Source organism: Cynocephalus volans, chromosome 3 (assembly GCF_027409185.1).
Source record: "Cynocephalus volans isolate mCynVol1 chromosome 3, mCynVol1.pri, whole genome shotgun sequence".
Lineage (NCBI taxonomy): Eukaryota > Metazoa > Chordata > Mammalia > Dermoptera > Cynocephalidae > Cynocephalus > Cynocephalus volans.
In genome coordinates this window covers 75915486-75939921 of record NC_084462.1, presented here as the reverse complement: position 1 = coordinate 75939921, position 24436 = coordinate 75915486, and the positions used below count along the sequence as shown (strand labels likewise).

At 36.7% G+C, this 24436-nt stretch overlaps 1 protein-coding gene across 13 annotated transcripts in view; it reads right to left on the bottom strand.

Moving 5' to 3' along the window:
- The window catches only part of HERC1 (HECT and RLD domain containing E3 ubiquitin protein ligase family member 1), a 211728-nt gene that overhangs the window by 11481 nt on the left and 175811 nt on the right, over nt 1–24436 (bottom strand). For 12 of the 13 annotated variants that reach the window (XM_063090802.1, XM_063090801.1, XM_063090800.1 and 9 more), the window contains 22 exons: nt 23541–23811; nt 23193–23406; nt 22233–22489; nt 21105–21232; nt 20155–20282; nt 18904–19104; nt 17926–18056; nt 16847–17046; nt 16339–16444; nt 14745–14891; nt 14187–14288; nt 12952–13125; nt 11467–11760; nt 10358–10423; nt 10058–10183; nt 9157–9295; nt 7785–7966; nt 6908–7063; nt 5980–6102; nt 4826–4928; nt 3087–3256; nt 1445–1583 (listed from right to left, as the gene is read on the bottom strand). In XM_063090802.1, the coding sequence (XP_062946872.1) occupies nt 1445–1583; nt 3087–3256; nt 4826–4928; nt 5980–6102; nt 6908–7063; nt 7785–7966; nt 9157–9295; nt 10058–10183; nt 10358–10423; nt 11467–11760; nt 12952–13125; nt 14187–14288; nt 14745–14891; nt 16339–16444; nt 16847–17046; nt 17926–18056; nt 18904–19104; nt 20155–20282; nt 21105–21232; nt 22233–22489; nt 23193–23406; nt 23541–23811 (3557 nt within the window). The remainder of the gene's footprint in view (nt 1–1444; nt 1584–3086; nt 3257–4825; nt 4929–5979; nt 6103–6907; nt 7064–7784; nt 7967–9156; nt 9296–10057; nt 10184–10357; nt 10424–11466; nt 11761–12951; nt 13126–14186; nt 14289–14744; nt 14892–16338; nt 16445–16846; nt 17047–17925; nt 18057–18903; nt 19105–20154; nt 20283–21104; nt 21233–22232; nt 22490–23192; nt 23407–23540; nt 23812–24436) is intronic. The other variant, XM_063090809.1, reaches the window with a different exon arrangement.

Below are 24436 nucleotides of genomic sequence, written 5' to 3'. Positions count from 1 at the left end.
GTTTTACTGCAAGAATAATAGCTCTGTAAGAAGCAAAGACTACAAGGACTGCACCCCATAGCTACCCTCTTAGAAAAACATATAAAAGAATAAAAACAAGATACTCAATTTACTTAAGTTTCCTGTCAATAAAGATTTATATAGCTTCATTCCCAGAGGTATTATTACTACTCTTAATAAACACTAACATTTATTGAGTACTTTCTGTGTGCATGGCACTATTCTAAGAGCTTTACATGAATTGGTTCATTTATTCATTACTCCTATAGTTCTTGGCTATAAAAAAAAGTTTTATAATATATATACATATATTATATAGTTTTATAATAATAGATACTATTATTACCCTCAATTACAGACAAGAAAAATGAGTCTCAGATTGTATGTGAAGGCACCGAAATTCAACCCCAGCAATGTGGTCCTGGAGTTTAACTGCCACATGGTATAGCTCCTGTTCTAGAGTGGAAGCGAAATTCCTCTGGAAGCTAAAGGGTCATTGAGTACCTCAAATTGTCAGTGTGTAGGTGGCACTGTTCATTCTGGATTCTGCTAACTAGAAACCATCTCCTGCTTGTTTGGAATCTACCTGGCAGTCTCACCTTGCTCTCTTAGAATATCTAAAAAAAAAAAGTCTCTGTTGGGAGTCTTCCCTAAGGACCTGTGGCTAAGAAGTAGAGAGGTCAGCAAAAAGGGAAGCGAATGCTGAGCTCTCAGGGACAAGATTGCTTCAAGCAAATTCTAGTGCCTTAGACACCAGGGGATGGTAGAAAGAAAGAGTTTAAGGGCTTGGATAAGAAACAGTCCAAATATGAAGAAATGTATATGATAAAGGCCACAATTAAGGTAATGGCTATATCTGGAGAAATGGAAGATGGATCCAATCAGAGAGGGCTCCCACAATTGGGTGTTAGTTAACTACACAAGTATGCATTACATTTTTCCTTAAGTCTTTCTGTAGATCTATAAGGATTTCATAATAAATTAAAAGTTAAGCAAACAAAAAGCTAGAAACACACTGCTATACACTGGAGTAAAATGGCAGCAATTTGTTTTGCTGTGCCAATGCACAGACATCATGCTTCACATGGTTAACTGGTGTGAGAAATTTGACAAATTGTCTTAGGACTTTTAATCTTTATTCCTAGTAATGGGCCTTAGAAAGCTACAATTTGTCATTTATTTTATATATAAAAACTTAGTTGCTACTCTAAAATTATAAATTTTTTCTTGCCTAAATGATATGTTTTCTTCTTTTGGGGGTGTGGACAGGGACTGCTTCATACTAAAGTCAACAGGAGAAATGTTTATTTACAGTGCTGGTTACCTGGGGAAGGCTTAATGGTTTCAGAACAATGCTGGATGCAGTTTGAAACTGGCAAGCGGACAGTGCAGTAGGATATTGCTGAAAGAGAAGCTGCAGGAGCGTGGGTATTTCATCCCTTACCTGGTGCTCTTGGTGGGACAGGCAGTGCTGTCCATGCAGCACTGTGGCAGCGGCCAGCCGAGATCTGCCGAACATTTTTCCCTTGCAGAACTGTTACCAGGGTAGGTTCTCGAACATGGTTGGTATGGCCTAGGCCAAGCTGGGAATAAATTACAAATACACAGAGATTCAATTAGAAAGAAGAAATCAAGAAGACAAAATTTGTCTTAGATGGTAGCAGATATAAACAAGTTAATATCTATATTAAGCATCAGTATCAATAATAAAATAAATTCTGATTTTCTCTTTCATAATGGTCCTCACAGCTCAGGTTGCCTCCTACAAACTAAGCTACAACAGGTCATTCCAAATCTAACAGATGAGTCTTAATGACTGAACATATCCTTGGATTTCTCTTCTGGAAAGAAAACGAATTCTTAGAAAGTTAAAAAATAACAATGATCTGTAGAGCTTTTACTTAAAACATCTTGACTTCTGTGTAACAGTAAATAAACATATATAAAAACATACATGAAAAGCAGATTCTTATCTCCAGATCTCTGTTCTTAGAGTCTGACTGGGACACCGAGTGTTTCAGCCACTAAACAACTCAACATCATCAGGGAGGAGCGTGTCAAGGCTCTGCCAGGGAACTGCCAAAGGTGTCTTCAACAATAACTCTCCTCTCATTAAGACAAAGTACAATCACAATGATGAGCAGCTTCCTCGTCTGTTAATATACTGATGAGGAAACCACAGGAGCCAAGCTGAGTTTACTATGAATAATACTAGACCTTGAATTTAAGAGACCCTGGATTTAAGGGCAGCCAGACCCAGAGAAAATTTATGGAAAAAAGGGAGATGGCTCTGCAGGTGGGGCTGAAAGCCACTGTCATAGCAGGCATCTCAGACATCCCCTGCCAAAGTCTCTCCCTCCTCCATATATAAAGGAGGCTGAACACATCACCCTCTTGAGTCTTTTCTTTTCCTTTTTTTTTTTTAAAAGATGACCAGTAAGGGGATCTTAACCCTTGACTTGGTGTTGTCAGCACCACGGGCCATCCCTATACGGGATCCAAACCCGTGGCCTTGGTGTTATCAGCACCACACTCTCCCGAGTGAGCCACGGGCTGGCCCTTGAGACTTTTCTTAACCTCTCAGAGGCTGTTTACTCTTCTGAAAAACGACGATAATAAGACTTCCTGCATACACAAATATACTTTGTACACTGTCATATTATCAAATGTAAAATTACTATTTCATTCTTCCCTTTTTCCAGATCAAGTGATGATCCCAGGAGCTAATCTCACGTATTACTGTAGTAATGATGATGATGATGATGACGATAGTAAACAGCACTATACAAGTATTTGCTAAGTGCCAGGCACTTATCAGTGTGTGTAGACACACATACATATCTCAGTTAATTCCCTTAATCACTCTGCTGTATTGACAGATTTTTTTTTTTAAACTTCCTTGGCCACAATCAAGAGAGAGATATACATAACTGGGCTCACAAAATAAAATAATCAGTCCCTTGGCAGTGATGTGTTTGGAGGATTGTGGAAGATATTATAAGTTTCCTAGCTTATCACTTTCCCAAATGAGGAATGTTGTCAGATTTCGAGAATATCAGAGAGCAGCAAGTGAGATAAATATTTACCTGCCCTTCTGAATTGCTCCCCCAGGCATATACATCTCCTGTCGATGCCAAAGCAAGTGTGTGTTCAGCTCCAACTGCCACATCTTCGATAACCACTCCAGCCAGGACAGGGATTTGCTGTGGTCGATTGTGATTGCGAGCACGCCCTTCCGGCAAGCCAATCAAGCGATCTGAAAAAATAGCAAGAGGAAAAGTTATGAGTGGCACATCACAGTCCTTTTATGTTTCTAATCAGTCATTTAGCTTTTTTTTGCTGGAATGGCAATGACATATATAATTCATTGAGGCAAAAGCTGCTATTCTGACAAGGTACACCAGATTTTGAGTAAAAAAAAAAAGCTGTTTACAAAATGTCACCATCTCCTTATTCATAACAATAAAAAAAATTAAATCTAAAATCAGTAGCTTATTTCAAACCAAGAGACTCCTCCAATATCCTCATATTTGAAAGGACTAGCACATAGTTCACAAAGGCTCTCACGTTTCTTATATTCTAAAAAAAGATGTCATTCACCTTGTCTCGTCTTCAAACTTCTATCCAACCTCCCCCTCACCTTGCCAAACTTCTAGAAAATGCTACAGAGCCCCTGATGCTCAGTGGCCTCCAGGCCCATTTGGCTTGGCCACCTTGTGCAGCCTAACTTCCACTCTCATCACCGCACCAAAACTACACTCTCAAAAGCCATGAGTTAGCTCCTAACTGCCTGCTGCAGTGCAGTAACCTCTTCTCAGGCTCCAGCCCACGGCATTCCATGCAACCTTCTGATAATATGGTCTCATCTCCTCCTGCCCCTCAGAGACTGCAGTACCCTGGCTCACCAGCTACTTCTCTTACCATTCGTTTCAAGACCTCTTCTTGTGCTCACCTGCCCTTTACTTACATTCCCCAGAGTTCTGTCCTCTTCCTTTTTCATTCTACACTCTCTCCATGGGTTTCTTAGATTCTGTTACTAAGGGTTTAACTACTACCATTTATGCATTTAACATCTCAAACCTACATCTCTATAACAAATCTCTCAAGTTCTAGATCTAAATTCTCAATAGCCTGCTGGACATTCCCATACACATATACATAGGGCACATGGCCCCATTCTACAGAACTAAAACTAAGCTCCTTACCCCTTCGCCACAAACCAGCTCATATCCTCAGTCAGTGGCATCAATATTCCCCCAAGACTAGAAACTTCAGTCATGGTTTACTTCTTCCTCTTCCTCACACCTGCCTCACATACCTCACATTCAGTACAACTTACCAAGAAACTCCACTTAAGAAGGTGAATTTATTGCCAAGATGTCCCACCATGAATGCTTGGGTTATAAACCTACTAAAGATTTGAACCCTAAATGTCTATGAATTCCTCCAGTTCCTAAAATCTGTAGCCCCGATCCCTGGAAGGAATGGGAAGTGAGGCAGGACACAGAAGAGCTCTGGTGGTCAAGGCAGCATTCATGGCAGCACGGTGGAGGCAGTAGAAAGGATGAAGGGACAAACCTTGGCAGGAACTATTCTAGCAAGAGTGAAGGCTCTGGCATGAGAGGCCTTAATGGGGAGGGGAGTTTGTCCTTATAGCAAAGTTCATGAAAGAGAAGCAGCAAAGTAGCTAGTGAATGAAGGTCATAATGGCTACTTGCCACCAGAACAAAAAATGGCTCGATTTAGAGCACTTTCTATAAAACTGCAAAGCAACAGTTCTGTATGCATACACAAAATAAGCAATGTAAGCTGAAACATTACTTACCTTGACCAAAGGTATATACATGACCATCCTTGGTCAAAGCAACAGAAAACTGAGTTCCACAAGCAACCTTTTTTATTCCAATTCCACAAAGGACATCAACTTTCTGCAAAAAAAAAAGTGCAAGCATATACTTTTAAAAAGAAAAAAAAAAAAATTTGCCTATCGGCATGTATAAACTCAAGGATTACCTTCTGATAAAAATACTAATTGTCACCTACCTGTCCTACCCAAATCCACACTTATAAATGTAATTTTCTCCTACTACTCTGCAAGCTAACTGAATTCAGGGGAGGGAGGAGCAGTATGCAGGGGCAGGGGCAGAGGAAATTTTACTAAAATCACCAAGACACCATGTGAAGTGGAAGCATTCCTTTGGGAAACAGAGACCAAGAGAATCCCATGACCTTTTAAACAACACTGCAAGACTAAGTAAAGCTATGGGCTGCTCTCTGTTCATTTGACTTTTTTAGCTTTCAGAGGTTACAATAATGTTTTATATGTTCCTCAGAGAAGGAATTCCTACCTCTCTGCAACCCTAGCTGAATATTCACAAGTCTAGGTATCAAGATGTCTGAAGTTAAATATAAATTGAATACCTATAAATCTTGCTGCCTTTTAAGTGTGTCAGGAAAACCCACATAAAAGAATTGCATAGGAAGTTTTCCGCACAGCCAAGAAACCTTCTATAATGTGGATAATAGCTTCTAATTTATTTGCTTATGTGCTTGGATTTCCTTTATATTATTTTTTTTTTTAAGGATATGACTATACAATTCAGTGGTAATAATACGCTGAAATGGCAGCTGCAAGCAGAGGGTTACAAAAGATTGCTCATGGTTCTCTCTACAAGACACCTTGGAGGTATAATTCTAACTATTTCTTCTCTACATGGGAGGTTATCCTACAGTGTTCAGCCCATCTACAGAGACGGAGGCTTATCTTTGAAGAATTTTTACACCAGTTTAGCCATTAATGGCTTATTGAAAATCAAGATCAGAATGCTGGACATTCAAGAATAAGCAACAGAATCTTCTAAACTTCATTATGAATTATCAAAAATGTTAAAAGTAAATTGTTCCCAATTAAAAAGAGGTACTGACATAGATGAAAACTATTTATGTTGTCTGAAAGCCTAGATTAAAGGCAACACTGACCTGAGGTGAAGATTTTGCAGTGGAATTTCCTAAGCCTAGTTTTCCATAGTCTCCATCTCCAAAAGCCCACACCATGGAGCCATCTGCTGATACCGCCAAAGTGTGGTTTAACCCACAGGCCACCTGGAGAAATAACAGGGTATTAGGTAAGGCAAATCACCAGACCTAAAACACATAACCCTATTTCTGGAACCCTTTCTCTCCACTTCAATGAAAACTTGGTTATGTTTCCAAAGATTTTTTTATTGGTTTCAGGGTCTACTCCAAATGTTAACTAAAATGTATCAACAAGAAATAATTCCTAATGCCCGCAAACAAACAACTTTATTCTTCAAAGTGAAATCTTTCAAAACTCTGTAGCTAACTCAGAATCAGATAGTACAAAAGATAGAAAAAAAGTACACATAACTGAAAAATACTCATTCACACCAAACAGCGTCTAAGGAATGACACAGAAAAATATTTTATCTCCTTGTTAAGAGACACTCTCAGCGTCTCAATGTGTTCAAGACAGGGACAATTACTGCTTAAGAGCAATAGCTGCCAATGATGCTACAATTCAGCCATCCAACTCAAGGCTACCAGACGGAAGCCACAAAAATCTGTATTGTTTTAAAAATCTGTATTGTTTAAAGGTTTTATAGCAAGTTGTATTAGCACTTTGTAAAGGGTTTTTAAAAAATATTCACATCCTGAAATAATAGTTTCATTTATTAGTCGTATAAACAAACAAACTTAAATTGACTTAAAACGTGAATTTTCACATTGGGAAAAAGTTATGAAAACTGATCAATTAGACCAAACAAAATATAGATGAGGTTAAATATGACTGGTGATCCTGGTCTTCCTGAAAGTGGAGTGCCTAAGTTCACACAGAAGAAACAAGAAACTGTGATGAGCTAGAACGTCTAATTGACTTGTTCCATGCCTGTCCAATCTGATATCCCTCCAGTGCAGTCACTCTCTCTGGAAGTTTTTTGTTAGAGGTGTTTCCAAGACCCAGACGTCCATAGTCACCATTCCCAAAGGTAAACAGCTTGCCATCTGAAGTTACCACTGCTGAGTGCTTAAAGCCACAAGACATCTACGACAGAAGCAAGGAGAAAAAAAATTATAAAAGGGAACACTAAGAAAGAAATTAGTCATTTTTGGTTATTAATGTAGCAATAAACTTTACATAAACATCACTAACAACTCAGGATCTTCAAGCCAAGTGTATTCTTTCTGTTCAAGTGGCTCTCCTGCTCCCCCAAGTATGATCTACCTCACCAATCTCTGGAAGACCAAGCTGAACCACATACCTTGGAATAACTATTGCTACTCTTCAGCTGTGTACAGATGACTTAGATTAAATGAGATAGTGAATGGGAAAATTCTCTGTAAACTATAAGGTGCTGTGCAATTTATAATATTATTTTTAATTATTAATTGATTTTTCCAGAAAATGCATATAAACTTAACTTTTGTAACAAAAATGACAGGTTGAAAGTAAAGTTTTTCATTTATCTGTGTATCAAGAACTGTGTGGCAGGAGCTAAATCCCACAGTATTTCTTCTACGGACCTGCACCACCCTAGCCTGGGCCCTAGCTGGGTCAGGAAAAAGAAGTCCATTCTAACACCAAAGCCTACCCAGACTTCTGACAAGCTCAAGGATGAATCCAAACATCCAACAGTGGATCTCTTATAATAATTGTGTAATATATTCCTACTATTATTTCCTATTACCTAAATTTTAGAACCCTATTCAAAAACAAGTGTACTGTATTTACATTTAAAGGTAGTCTTATTTATTTTCTGCCTGACCTGTACAACTTCTTCTCCTTGTAAGGCCTCGATCTGCCTGGGCCGCCGCTGCCTGTCACTGTTCCCATGGCCAAGTTTACCATAGTCACCGTCTCCCCAGCTAAAGACCTCACCACTTTCAGTCAGGGCCATTGAGTGCCCATCAGAACCGCAGGAAGTCACCAGCTGAGTCACCACAAAGCCTGAAACAGAGCAGAAACCCACAGGAGTCACTGAATGTTAAAACTACCCTCTTTACTAGCAGCTGCTAAAGAATATCCTCTGAATCGAAAAACGCCAAATGATACTATGGAAATCAACAGAGTAACCATTACTCTTTCAGAGGGAGAGAAGAAATCTAGGGTTATCAGTGGTGGGAGTGGGGAGGGAGAGGGGGATAGGGCGAGATTGGACAAGGGGCATAAAGAATAAGTATAATCTGTAACAATATATATATTAGTAATGTGGATTTGATCAACATATGTCAACATTGAACCCCCAAAATATATATAATCAATTATGATTCAATTAAAAAAAATAATAAATAAATCAAATTTGTAGCCATAAGCTAGCAAAACTGGGAGCAGTCATCAATGATGATGACAAGAAAGAGGAGGGTGATAATAGCAATTATACTCACTAACAACTGATTATGCTCTAGCCACTCCTATAAATGCTTTACATGATTATCTCATTTTCTATTTTCACAAAGAACCTATGAGGAAGATACTAACATCCCCATTTTTACAACTGGGGAAACTGAGTCACAAAGTGCTCTAGTAGTTTGTGCAAGGTCCCAGAGCCAGGGACCAGTAGAACTAGATAGGAAACCAGCCCATGCTCCCACCCCCTCTTCACACCGAGATCTCAAGGAAAAGAACTTAGAGCTTCTCAGGAAATTGTTCTGAACTCATTGTTACTTGTATGCTTTTACTTAAAAATCCCTCTGTGCTCTATTTGTAGGTTTCAGAGTCAGGAAGAGTTCATAAGGAACAAACCAGGGGCTCTTGCAGTGGTTTCTCCACAGACAGTCTTTCTCTAAGTCACACAGAACTATGACAGAGATGCCCTTTACAGACTTTTAGCACATTTGCAGATTTTCACATAAAGTGATTTATAATTTTAATAAAACTCATGTATAATTGCTTTTGCCATTAATTAATAGATGCCTGATTACAATTTTGCAATTTTACAGAATTTTAAAAAAATCTTCAGTGGGTCCCAAAAAAGTTATTTATATATCATTGAATTCTAGCACTGCCAATAATAACTTGCAAAATAATATAGCTTAAAATATGGACATTATGACTGCACACATGCCTAAACAAGAGTTCTAGTATAAATGAACACCCTATATGATTTTATCTACTCTTTTAATTAAAGACAATTTTACCTTGTAAGGCTGAAATAACTGTCAGCACGTGAAGGTCATCTGAATTCCCTTGTCCTAATCTGCCATAACTTCCTTCTCCACAAGCCAACACTGTGCCATTGGCCTGGATGACAAAGGTACAATTCTGACCACATACAACCTAGTATAAAAACACACAATTAAATATATTACATCCTTTATTATATAGCTTTAACATGCAAACATTTGAAATGATTCCAAGTATTTATAATATAACCTTATCAATACTTTTATCCTTTTATTAAAGGGAAAGAGTTAATATAACTATGGGGTTCCTAATAAAACCTTAATTACCATAAAACTGCTTATTTAACCAGGAGACGTAAGATAGTTTAGAACAACAAAATAGGAAAAAGAAGAAAGAGGAAATGGTGATGGTGAAAGATTAAAGACTGGGCTAGAAAGAAGCAGAAACTGGAGGGGACATATACAAGAAAGAGTAGTGCATATTATGACTAGCTGAGGTAGAGAAGAACAAGAGAGAAAACAGTAACTTAAAGAAGGGTTTGGAAATATATAGCACCATGATTATTAGAAGAGGGGAGGGGTGTCAATGAAACCTGGCTAAAGATTCTAGGAAATTTATGGCCCCAAAGAGAGAATCACTGATTGGGAGTACCTAAACTCTATTAATACATACTAGGCAGGCCTAATGCATCATGATGTTAATTCATTACACCTGGAAGCAAGAAAAATTTAGAAACTTGTTAACAAAACATCTTAAGACGGATTAAAACTTTAGTAAGCTTTTATTTGGAAGCTATACATCATGACTTTCTTTAATAAATGAACAAGCTTTATCCCAAAATAAGTTTCTGACAGCAAAGAAATTGGAACTGTCGATTCCTAAGTTTGTTCTCCATTTTTTAACCCTGTTAGTTACCTGTTGGGCTTGTGAGAATGAGGGAGCTGCTGCAGGTACCATTACATTTCTTCCGGCTTCTGCCAGCTGTCCATGTCTGCCAGCACCCCACAGGTAGACGTCACATTTACCTCCCAGGTGCCAGTCCTAGAAAACCACAATCATATCAAAATCAGATTCATTTATTCATTCAAACAAGCATGTACTAAGTAACAAGTGTGTGTTAGCCTTTATGGGAGACACCAGGTCACAAACACACAAGTATTTAGAACAAAAAGATTTACTAAGAACCACAATATAGTTATCTTCATCTTTACTGACCTCAGGTCTGGAAGTTGCCCAAGACATAATTTGTTCATCCATGCCATTGATCCATTTACTGTTATCCTGCAAGACAGGGCACACATCAGGATCAATTCTGTTTAGTCAAGATTTATTTATTCTTTACTAACAAAAAAGTCTTCTTCTAACAACTGAGTCTTCTTTCCAAAAGAGAACATGGCATTATGAGAAATTAAGAGCAGTTTTATAATCATGTCAAACTTGATTTTATGCACTGTTAATATTTCCCTTTATTATAAACACTTTCATTATCACTATAGCACTGGTGATTCAAAGCTAACTATTTATGTTTTCCCAACACCTACAGGTACAAGGTCACGTGCAGGAACCACCACCCCTGTGAACTACCTGTGTAGCTGAGGGCAAGTCACTTCATCTTTCTGAGCTTCAGTTTCCTAATCATCAAAATGACAGATTTGGACCAAATGGGCTCAGAAGAACATTTCCTGATTAAAACATTCTATATTTAGATAATTTCCTCAATTCATATTTGTCTGTTTTATATTGTATTTCTATTTGTATATTCAAATGTTTGTATACATAAATCTTAATTAGTAAAGGGGTTGTTATATCAAGTGCTGGCCTGTACTATCTACACAGGCATTTTGTCTACATCACAATTTCTATAGCTAGACATTCTCAAATACAATCAGAAAAAAATGACAATGAGAATGCTCTTCCATATTCTTATTTGATATTGACTAAAGACATGATTGAAGTGCCAAATAAATTAGAGTCTATATGTGGCATATATGTCACAAGATGACCAGGAAAAGATGCTAAAATATACACGAACAAGGCACTAAAAAGGCACCTATAGACAAATGAACAAGAAAAAATATGGAACTATGTCATTGAGAGCTGGCAAGTTTACAAGAGCTCCACATTCTCATATAATGAATCCCTGTCACCATAGAGGCCTGCCATCAGATTGAAATTGACTACCTAAAAGAAAAATATTTTCAGCTTATCTAAGGGTATGCTTCTAGCTATTCAAGCTAGCAAATACTTATTAAGGGTCTACTACATACCAAACACCCATGATACAATCTCAGCTGCAAATAATAGCAGTTACATACTACATTTACCATTAGGAATACAAGTTCATCCTCTGGAACAGGCTCTAGATCTGGAACGGTAAAAGATTCTGGAAACTGTGCTCCATTGGTCAGGGCTTCAGCAGCTTTTATGGTGATTGAGAAACATTCTAACCAGGCCCACTCATTTGGATTCCAGGATGCAGGGTCAGGGAGGCAGTTCTGGTGGTGTGGTGGCACTGGAGGGTTACACAACAGTTGATCTAGATGAAGTCCCACAGCAAGGGAAGCCAGACATTGCATGTAGGGGCTGTGAACAAGCTGGTCGCCACAAACCACATGAGGCTAAGAGAAAATGCAAGGGTGATATGTTGAGCCTGTGCCAAATATTCCAAATTAACCTACTGCACTTGGAAAGTCTGTAATCATATTTTTAAGTTGACTGTTTTTGAAGCTTTTTGCTTTGAAATAATTTTATATTTACAGAGAGTTGCAGAGATAGTACAGAGAATTTCTATATACCCTTCATCCAACTTTCTCTAATGTTAACATCTTACATATAACCCTGGGAAATTTATCAAAAATAAACTAAGTTGGTATAATACTAATTAAACCACAGAACTTTGGCTTTCCCCCAAACCCCTTTTTCTGCTGCAGGATCCAATCCAAGATACCACACTGCATTTAGCATATTTTCATTATAGTTTTCTCAATTAAAAAAAAAAGACAGATAACTAAATCATGGAGATCTGCTCCCTCTCATATTTCCTCCTTTACCAAGAGAACAGTGGTAGCCATTAAAGGAAAATCTTTTCTTCTTCCTTGGTATTCCCTAGTCATGGTGAAGCAATTCCGTGAGACACTTAGCAATTTGGAAAAGAAAACTTGGGCAAATACATCAGTTAGATGAAAATTAAATGGGTGTAGTTAACAATTAATTATATTAATGTAGCTTGGTTAAAAAAAAAAACCCAAAACAAAGATCTCTGTCTATGGGCAGCACACTGTGACTACTGAGGCTACTTTAGGATCACTGCCTGGACATGTCCGAATTCCATAACTCCTCATTCAGTATTTAATGAGCCTACTCAATTCAACATTAGCTCTTCCACTAAACTTTCCACAAAGATTCACCTGGTAAGTGGAGAGGCAGTTCATTCTGACACTTACATCCATTCCTACCCCCCAACTTTCTGATGGCAAAGCCACACAAAAGTAGACATATGGGTCAGAAAAGGGAAGATGATACTCTTAGCACAGAAGTTTAAGAAGTTTTGGAGTAGTGAACAAATAATCTGAAAATGAGTGATACAGATTTGGGACTTTTTTTTTTTTTTTTACTCTGGTGAAAATAAAGTAAAAATAAGTTTAGGATTACTACACAACTGTTTTTGACATGACTTATCTTCATTTGATACCCAAATAGACCCATTTATTTTTCTCAGACCTCAGGCTCTTAAGAGAGAAATTCAAAGCTGTAACTCACATTCCAAAGCACCAGGCATCTATGGATCTCTAGGAGTGAGTATGAATTACCTTTTCATAGGCATACTGCTCCTGAAGCATCATAGGTAGCCGCTCCAGAAATGCTCTCATGCAGGGAGCCATGTTTAATCCCAGAACACCCTGTTGTTTCAGTGCTGTCCTACAGGTTGCTAAAATGTGATTGGCAGCAGCCCATTCTGCTGTACAATTCACGACCAAAACATCCTGGTTGAAAATAAATCATGTCACATGATGAAATTGTTTAAATAAAAGATAAAAGATAATGCTATCACCATTTAATCTAAGAAATTTCTTACAGTAATTACATTAAACACTTTTACTTTTCGGACATTTTACATCCAAAAAGCCTGTACTTTTAATGACCATGAAACTTTAAATATCCTAAGTTTTGTCTAAGTAAAAATGAGTAAATAAGAAATAATCATAAAATGTGTGAACTATCTTGGATTAGCAGATTATTTTAAAGAAAACAATATCAACAATTATTTGCTACTTCATAGGACTTGTAGGACAAGGTATCTAATATATTTCAAAAGTGTGACATGCCCACAGGGTTGCTAGAGGAAGTAGTACTCTGTCTATCGAGTGACACATCTGCAAAAGAAATAGCTCTGCTCTAACTCTGGCTCTATGCTTTACTCTACACAGGCCACTATTGCCTACGATCTGATTCTATATTTTACTTCTAGTAGGACTATTCAAAGCAGGTTTACAGCCTTTTTTAAAACATCATTTGACAACATAAAATGTAAGCCAAAGCAGCACATTGGATCTAATCTTTAAGGGTATGAAAAACAATACTGTAGGGTGACAATGTCATATCATAGAATTACTTCACAGCAGTGCAGTTAGTATTTTTACTAGAATTTCAAATTTGAAAGCCATAATATATCTTGTTTACTTTAGTTAAATGTCTTTAAGGTGGTTTTTCTTTTCAGGGAAAATTCTTTTGAGGGAGTTTAATGTTATGTCAAAAATCATGGCAGAAAGTCAAAATCCACTTTATAACTTCCAATGAAAATGAAATCACTTGATAAATAAGCACTTCACTAAAGTCTGGGGTAAAACAGAAAAAGTACTAGATTATAAATCAGGAGACCTAGGTTCTAGTTCTCTTTCTACTATTAAACAGATGCATTATCTTGGGCAAGTAATAATCCGTCTGGATATCAAGTTTCTCCTCCATAAAATGAGGTGTTTAGAGTATGATTTCTAAAGCTCCTTACAGGCTTAAACCCTATGATTTGATAAAACTGCAATATTACCTTTGATCTATTTGAGCAAGCAGCTACCCCAACTTCCGGAATCCAAACAGTGGTCTGAATAGCTCCAGAGCCTATCACAACAGTTTGCAATACAGAGCCATCCTAAAATGAGATATATTTATCAATACTCATTATTTAGGCATTGTTGACATTTTAAATTTTTTGGTTTTTGTTTTGGCAGCTGGCCAGTAGAGGGATCTGAACCCTTGACTCTGGTGTTATTAGCATCATGCTAATAACCAACTGAGCTAACTGGCCAGCCTGACATTTTAAATTTATCCTTAACATTCACAAAGACATATTTTAAAATCTACACTTTGGCTAAATTCAGCAATGTCCAATTGTGTACCTACTACCTAATTTTCTAGGGCCTAGATGACTTTACAAACACTTATCATCAGTAAGAAAAATTAAAAGGCAGTGGATTCTGAAAAGAGCTTCTTCAGTATTCAAGATATTATTACACAAAATATTCCTAGGATTAGTTCATTTTTATCATACAGATTTAAGTTAATGTAAAAATACTCCTTAATATAAAAATAAAATCTATGTTCTTACCCTTAAAGACCAAATGTTCATGAGCCCACCTAGTCCACCAGACACCAGGGCCAACCCATCAGAACTAAAGGCAACAGTACGAACAGGAGTGATGTGTCCCCGCAACTGATAAATACACTTGGCTCCTGCTGATTTTCTATATCCATCCTGCAATTCATTATTTTTAACATACATTAAAATTAAAACAATTTATAGGTTCAAGATTTACAATTCATTCTTGGAAAGTTCATATTTCAGTATAAGATTGGGGAGAGGGGGCGACAACTTCTCTCATGAAGGTTAATTAGCCTGACTAAATAAATAATAAAATATCAATCTGGTTCTCCTTTGTTGCAGCTGAGTTTCATCTTTTTCAGTACTTTCTGAACTAGTTTTTGACTCTTCAAACTGGCAAAAATGACATTTCAAAGGTCCAATTATCCCTTAGACAGGAAAATTCGGACTTCTTTTTAACCAGTGTTTTAATTTTTAAATGTCAGCTTTACATATTTTTCATTTTTCTCCCCATCCTAAAACATCTGTAAATTGCGCATGCTGACTTTATAGAATAGGTTCCTCTTTTTGTTGGCTGATGGTTCTGTCACATGGTGTCTAATCCAGACATTTGCTCTGCAGGTTTTGAACTGGGGTAGGTAAGGCCTGTCCATAGGGCTACTTACTCTCTAGCACAAAGAGCAAATCTGATTTATCTTTGTGCTCCTATTTCCACTTCTATGATATTTTCCTCCTATGAGTGAGCTGGCTACCCCTTACCCCCTCTTCCTCCCTTAAGCTCCCTCCTTCCTTCTTAGTTTACGATAGAACATTATACAAAATGTACTCATTTACTCAAAGAAGATGTAAAGTGTACTTCTTACAAGGGTTTTTGTATCACAGACAAAAGGGAGAGCAACAGAGGTTGCAAACTGGTAACTCAGGGTTACAATTTGATTGGCCACTCGGTTTTTTAAAGAATTTTAAGTCAGGTACCAATGTTTAAGATTGGGGGGTTTTTGCCTTCTATTTTTTTTTTAAAAAAGACAATCTGGTAACAATAGGCTCTCAATTCTGGAAGGTGACAATCAGTTCTGTGGCAGCTGTACCCTTTATATAAAGGATGTGAGTTTCTTGATTTTTTGTTTTTGTTTTTTATCCTTTCCATACCTTCTAACTCCCATTTTCATGAATTTATGTTATTTGCCTAGACAGCTCTGTATCTAAATTTGTAAATTCTGTTTAAAAGAATCATTCTTCATAGGTGGAATTCTGGCATCAGTAGGAAATAATTTGGAAGAGGGTCCTCCCATGATGTTCCTACTTCACTGTACCAAAGACTTAACTTAGAACTGGTTTATCTGCAGCACTGATTATACCCATTACCATCACGATGATCACCACTCAATAGGTATTTAATATCTCACCTTAACAAGCAATTATGTTGTTTCCAACTTATAAAAAATTAAACTAATTCAGAGAACACACAAAGTATGGATTTTCCTAATGGATTTTGCCCTTTGGGATATGTTGGTGAGTATCTTAGTAACCAAGAGAGAATTACTACGGTGACATACACTACAGTTTCACCATAAGTTCTTCAAAAACACCAAAACATTACCTGGCGATTTGATTCCTGGTCCCACCATCCTTCTGAACTAGTCACACTGGTCTGTGTGGTATCTTGTGGAATACACCAAATACATACTAAGCCACTCTGACAGCCACTTGGAAAAAATTGATCACATAAAACCAAAACGTGTCAATATGCAAAAGCAAGTAAAAACATTTTCAAACAACAATCAATTAAGACCTGATAGAACCACTACAATATTACTTTTAAATTTTATTTATAGTAGACATGCTATAATATCATACAAGAAATATAACTAGGACCAATATTCTAAAATCACACCCATATAAGATTACATACCAAGCTTCATACTGGAAAACTGTTCTATATTTCTCTGAGGAGATCTTTTGGTACCACACATTAGAAGAATAGTAACCAGCAATAAACTGTTTTGACTACTAAGATTATGAGATTGCATTTAATGCAAATAATAGTCTATAGTAATATAAAAATTAAGACACACACAAACACACACACACACAAATTTACAACATACGTAGCCAACAATAACTGCAGCTTGGATCCTTTCCCTGGAAGGCTGCACCAAGCAATGCCATTTACAATAGACGGATGGCAGAGGGAATGCAGACAGCGCCAGCAACCTGAAATAGGTCCCCAGAGTTTCACATTTTCTTCTTTAGCACATGTCATAAGAATATGGCCTGTTGGGTCCCACTTCATACTAACAAGAGTATCCTTAAAATAGTAGAAGGAGAAAAAATCAGAGCAATGCTTCCTTCACAAATAAATACTATAAATTCAATAATGTATGATCTATAATTCTGCAACTCGACCGTTTTAAAATCAACATTTATGCAAATCACAGATACTGCCATATCATTCCAATCACTGGACCAACTCACCCTTTAATATAGTCTTCATTACATATATTTTCTCAAAGTTCAATAAATCTTAGTTGAATGAATGAATTACGAAATCCTGGCCCAAAAGGGATATGTTATCTTTCATTAGTATTTGCATTTATTCAGTCTTTTATATTCTTTATTATTTATTAAGTTATTTTTATTGACTGATAATCATTAAAGTATGAAAAAGAAGAAACAAAACAAAACAAAACACAAGCATTCCTTACACCAAAACAGCAAACACTTTTGAGAATCTGGGACATGTTTTGTGTTTATATGGCTGTGATCATTGTGCTATTCTGATTTTTTTTTTTTTTTTTTTACCTTCTCCCACTCCTTCCAACTCCTGGTTTCATGCATTTATGCTACTTGCCTAGATGGCCCTGTAAACATCTGACTTGACAACCTCTTTTTAAGATATAGGAATAATTCTTCAAGGGTGGAATATCTGGCATTAGTGGAGGGCACTTTGAACACAGGTGTTCCCATGATGTTTCTATTTCACTGTTTTGGTTTTACTTCTTTCATAGCTTGATGGTTTTTTTACACAGACTTTTTCTGTGTATACACACATGGTCCAAAGACTTTGTGTAACGAGAGAACATTAAACCATAAGTGTCTGATGTAAAACATTTTTTAAGAAACTAGCATCAAGCAATATTACGGTACAAGACAAGAAAAAGTAACCATCTGGTAAAAATGCTTTTACCTTATGTGCATCAATTAGAACAATGCCTCCCTTCTCAAGTGGTTCCTTCGTTCCCAGTAACAATTTTCCATCAAAATATCCCACTGCAAATGGTCTGTCTTCACTGAACCAAGCAATGCAAGTAACAGATACTAACATGATAAAAAAAAAAAAAAAAAAGAATAAATGAGAGACTTATTTGTCATTGTCTGACTTAAAAGACAGACTTTGAAAAAACATATGCTACTACAACCACTGCAAGTACATTTACAAACAGCTAATGCATTTAGACAAAATGCAGGCTTACAGCAGGGATTCCATGTAACCCACTTTAAAAAGTGTCATTTATAAGTGACAAGGACTACCTCATTTTTAATCTTTCATTCTTTTTCAGGTGGTTGTTGAAAAAGAGAGACAAAAATTGAATTGCCCTGCCAATTTTAAGTCACTGTTACCAGGTTCTTTCCTTCTGGACTAGAATCTATCATGAAATGAGAAGTGAAAGAACCTAACGTATGTAAGATCCTATGTATTCAAGGTATATCGTGATAAAATAAATGAAAGCAAACTTCCTGCTATCTCTTGTCAGAACAAGAATTCTTCTCCTTTCTCTTCCCCCATTTCCTCAGTTTCACTCATTTGTTAACGCTTTCATCTCTACAATAATTATTATCTTTTTTCTCTTGGACAGTCCTAACTTTCAAGGGAGACTTGGAGCCTGCTATAAATGTTAAGTCACTTACACAAAGGATGAATGACTAATATGTTAAAATACTATTAAATCTCACTTTGGTAGAGGTGTGTGGCAGAGGTTGGGAGAGAAATACTTGTATCTTTCAATTCAGTAACTAATTAAAATGAAATGTGAACTGAAAAATTTAGACAACAAAGCCAAAAGTAATATTAACTCAGCATCTTAAAAAGCAAGTGCCAGAAAGCTATGTGATTGGGGAAAGAGGGAGGGGACTTTCTCAATTACACACAACTGCAGTCACTTACCATCCTTTCGATAGCAATGCTCCAATTCTTGACGGTGCATGGTGGATACATCAACAACTTCAATCAGTCCTAGAGATCCATCCATCCGTCCCACCAACAATGATTCTGGAGACTCTCCTGACCAGGCTGCAGCTGGACCCTCTTCTGGCCAAGCCAAGGCAGATACCCAGTGAGGCTGAATATCTACTAATCCTTTTCCTCCTGAAGAGGGAGAAAATGTTAACCGGTTGTTAATTAGTTCTTAAAAAAAATAACAAGAACAAAAATAAATCATACTTAATTCTAATACACACTCAAAGCAGTCCCCAATTTCACAATAGCCTACTAATGAATAAGAGTGTGAAAGCAGGATCCTTCATTTATCCACAGGTTGAGTATCCCTTATCTGAAATACTTGGGACCAGAAGTGTTTCTGATTTTGGATTTTTTCACATTTGGAATAGTTGCATTATATTTACTGGTTGAGCATCCCTAATCCAAAAATCACAAATCCAAAATGCTCCAATAAGCACTTCCTTTGAGTGTCATGCTGGTACTCAAAAAATTTTGGATTTTGGAGCATTTCAGATTTCAGAGTTTTGGACTAGGGATGCTCAACCTGTACTGTAAATGATTATCAAATCGATAGGCTTTTCTGTAACTATTAATGGGACACAAATGGTAGATGAATAAAAGACAGAGTAATGGAAAGTATTCAGTGTATGAATGCCACACTTAAGTCCTCTCCTGTAATTACTGAAAGCCAAATTAATATAAATTTACCTACAGTTAAGCTATTCTTCAAATATGTGAAACAGAAAAGCTATTCCTCAAATATGTAAAAACAAACAAAAACATTAAGCCCAAAATTACAATAATGATTTTTATTTCCAGAGATGTATAATAAAAATTGACAAGAATTTGCACCTGTGAAACAAACATAATTAATAGAAATATTTCAAGTGATTCAAAATAATACATAGATTAAAATTCAGTGACTCCTACTTCCCCTCAAACCCTACTCGGAATACTTAGCTGTACATGAAACAAATTCTTAGTTTACAACTACTGTGTTAGTTGAAACTCCTAGAAAGAAAGGTCGGGAAATGAGCATTTCCTCTCTAATTTAAACCACACTGTGCATAGATTTTCACAATTGTTGAATAGCTTGTGAGTTTCAAGGTAAAGAGAAGCCATTGTTTGGACTCAGAAGGCTAAGAGAAAGGCTTGAAAAGTACTTCAGCAGTTTACTAGTATTTACATGACTCTTACCATTAACTTGCCAGATATTCACCATCTTTTCCAAAGCCCCAGCTAGATATTTGCCACTGATACTCCAGGAAACAGGTGAGAAACTTGGATCACTGGGTGACCCCAAGCTTTCCTCAGCATCACCTTCCCTAGAATACAACAAATATGTATAGAATTCTAATCTCCATCATCCAAAGTAAACTAAACCCTAAAACTTAAAAGTTTCATAAAGACTAAAGTACATAATAGCAGTCTTAAATTTCAAAAGCTTGGCTAGCAGTATTTGACAACTACATATTCTCTAGTGTTTGTCATCATGCAAAAAATGTAGAATTATAAAAAAGTAATGCTTAAACTAATTCTCATTTAATGTAGTACACAATTTGTCAACAAAGACATTCAGATTTTGTATGGGGTGTACACATGGTTATCATTCAAAGCACACTGATTCCTGCTTGCTTAATCTCTAGGGAAGTCCTGAGCAAAGAAATACCTATAGCTAACTATAAAATTACAAAAAATACTATATTCTGATACAGAAGCAATATAATTATTCTAATTCCTAAACAACCCTTGAAGACTGATGAAAAATTAGCCTACTGTTTTATATAACTGAACATTTATTTGCAAGTTGACCTTGACTTAATTCTGAGTAAGTGCAGATATAAACAGATTAAGATTGTATTTTCTGAATTATCATCCTGGAAAGTTAGACATATACATTGGAGATACAGTAATACTATTCTAAAAGAAAACATTTTTTAAATATTAGTGACAATTTGATTACATTAACACAACCAAGATGAGGCATATTTGGGATTCTTTTTTTTTTTTTCTTTTTGGAGGCTGGCCAGCACAGGGATCCAAACTCTTGACCTTGGTGTGTTATAACACCATGCTGTAACCAACTGAGCTAACTGGCCAATGGATTCTCTTATTTGAAATGTTACACAAATGATGTTAGCACTCACAATCTGTTGAACACGCATGTCTGTTGCAGTGAATATTGCTTCTTGGTAACATTCCACACCCGGATGGTGCCATCATTGCCACTTGTAGCCAAGAGACCTTTTTTATTACACCAAACACATGTCATTACCTAGAAAAGTTGAAAAAAGTCCAGCAATATTTGACCAAGTTTTGATTCAAATGATTTTATCATTTGAAAAAGTTCTATCAAATTTTTAAAAATGTACCATAAAACTGTAAAAGAAAATTATCGATACTTATAATGCAATATGCATGGTCTCATTCTGTTCTAAATGGCTTGCAAATATATATACCTATTTGAGGTATAGCTTAAAGTACAATCGATGCAAAAACGCATTTGAATTATCTGAGACTTATTAAAATCTTGACAAAATGTTTATTTAACTCAGAAAATTAAAAAAAATAATAAAATAAAAAATAAAAAACTTAATGATAATGGGGAAAAAAAGAAAAGAAAAGTATATATACTTCAACATATTTACATGTTCAATAAAATAAATAAGGGCCGAGCCCGTGGCGCACTCGGTAGAGTGCTGCGCTGGGAGCGCGGCAACGCTCCCGCCGCGGGTTCGGATCCTATATAGGAATGACCGGTACACTCACTGGCTGAGTGCCGGTCACGAAAAAACGACAAAAAAAAAAAAAATAAATAAAATAAAATAAAATAAAATAAAATAAATAACATAGACCAAGAAGTGATTTTTAAATCGCTTGAGTAATATAGTTCAGTCTTCATCTTCTAAAGGCCCTTGTCACTGCTCAGGGAACCAGTGAGTCTGATTAAAATAGTGAGGCCAATTTCTTTTCCTCTTGCATGTATAAACCTTAACCTTTTGTGAAGCTATTCCTTTGGTTTCCCTCTCATGCCCTGTCTGACTTGTATACTTGTATACTATTATATCAAGCCAGCATATAGAGAAAGTAGAACTGGTAACTACCAGGCAAATCTTTGTAACTGTGTATGTGTGTGTGTGTGTGTGTGTGCATGAAAAAGAGAGAGAAAGAGAGAGAGAGAGAAACTAAGACCTAAAGTTTGAGCTCTGAGAAGAGCAGAAACTATTTTTATCTTATATAAGGTGATTAACATACTTTATATTCAAAATACATACTCTGTTCTGATGAGCTTCCAACTTGATAAAGGAGCATTTTCTGAGATCTCCTCCCATATCAGCAAGTGTTTGTGGAATAGTTTGGTTGTCACGGTCATGTGCAGCAAGAGTGCGCACAAGTTGTTGAGCAGCCCATTGCCTATGCTGTGAGGACAGCCTGGAGGAGAGGCAGCAGGCTGCCAGGGCATTAGCCAGCTCCAGAGGGCCTACAGCAGAAGGATCATAGGAAGGACAGGCATACAATTGGGCAATTAAACCTGCTTAAACAAAACAATGAAATGATGCCCAGGTGAGAGCTGGTGGTGGTGAACAAACAAAAATGGGTTAACCCATATCTTTTAAGAATTAGCACTTTTACAATCATTTCACTAAGATATGCCTATAGGTATAAAACACTAATATCACATCAAATTCTAGAATAAATCAGATTCATTGCAAATGTATATTTTATTACAGATCAATATTTGCTCAAAGGACACAGTAGACTGGGAATGTAGCAGAAATAATTTTAAGGCCAAGGCAGAAGCAGCATGCCCTCAACAATAAGTTTGGCTTTTGCTGCTCAAAAGTGATCTTAGCCAGTCAAGGAACTGAGCCAATGGATCCAAAAGCCAAATAGTCCTGTGATGAAGAGAAGGGTAGGCAGTAGTGATTAAGTAGTCCCTTCAAAGTGATATCATTTTAAAAACAAAGAGAAAAATAATGCTACCTTTATCGAAATTTTATTAGAGAAATCTACCAAGATTATCTACAGTAACTGAAACCATAATCCGTAACTAAACTAATTTAGTACATTCTCTAATACTTGTTTTATACAGTGAAAAAGTTTCCATGCACTTCTTTCATGTTCTAAACTTAAGAAGCTTATAGGTTATGTAATTTACGACATACAACAGTGCAAAAACACATTTTTAAAAACATGAATCAAGTTGATTAGAAGATAAATAGTATGAAACCTACCTTTCTTTTCAACTTCTGACTTTTCATAGTTAGGTCTCAATTTGGCCCCTTTGTCTGCTAGCAATGCCACAAGGGCCTGAGTTACAACAAAGTTTGGAGAGGTTACAAGCTTATTTTCTTCAGCAATTCCTCGAAGAAAGCTGGGTAGAAACTTTCGCTGAATTGGATCATCAACCGTGGTTAGATTTACACCTGTTGCAGCAGAAATCAAGTTCTGAAGAAGCAATTGGAACAAACAGGTTTAATTTTTACATATAATTTTCCACAAAAAAATTTCATTTCAAGAGGCTCTTCAAGAAACAGTCAGAAATAAGCAATGCAATGGGAAAAGCACTGAAACTAGCTTACCTGTGTACATAACTGCACCAGCAATTTTGCAGCACTCGGAGTGTTTGATGCCAGACATCCCACTGCTGTGCTCAGATAGGCCAGGCAAGAGATAGGTTTGTTGGCCTTGCTGTGCCCACCTCGTGAGCGTTCTGAAGTGCTTGCCATGGCAGAAGGGCTGGTGGAGAGGCCAGCTCTTCCTGCTGCAGCCAAGCACATTAATCGAACCAGCGTTCTGATATCTGTTAACCCCAGAGACTCAAGACCAGCAGCCAGGCTACAACTGGAACCACTGCCAGGAAAGGAAAATACTTAAGATGAATAAAGAAAATAGATTTCTTAGGGGGCTATCTGGAGCCCCGCATATCACCCATAGCATCAACACCAGAATAAAATACAAACTGCACTATCACTAGTCATATATGCCCTAAGAGATGCCAAAAATATGCAAGCTGGAAACTGTTATCTATCTAAACTTTCTGTAATTTTAATAAATAGTGGCATAGACTTGAAGTATAACTGAATTACCAAAGTATAACATACAGGAAGGTTCTGAAAGCATGAAATTTCACAAATTGAACAAATCCTATGTAACCACCCTCCAGATCAGAAACAGAACATTACCAGCACTTGAGAGCCTGCTTTGGACTCTTCCCAGTCACTATGCCCTCAAAAGTAATCCCTATCCTGACTTCTAAAGCCATAAATTAGTTTTGCCTGTTTTTGAACTTTATGTAAATAGAATAATAAAATATGTACTCTTTTGTGTCTGGCTTCTTTTGCTCAACATTATGTTTGTAAGATTCATCCATATTGTTGCATTATAGCAGTTTATTCATTTTCATTGACATTAAAATGAAATCCACTACAACTCATTTATCCATATAGACAATAATCAGGTTTCCAGCACAGAGCTA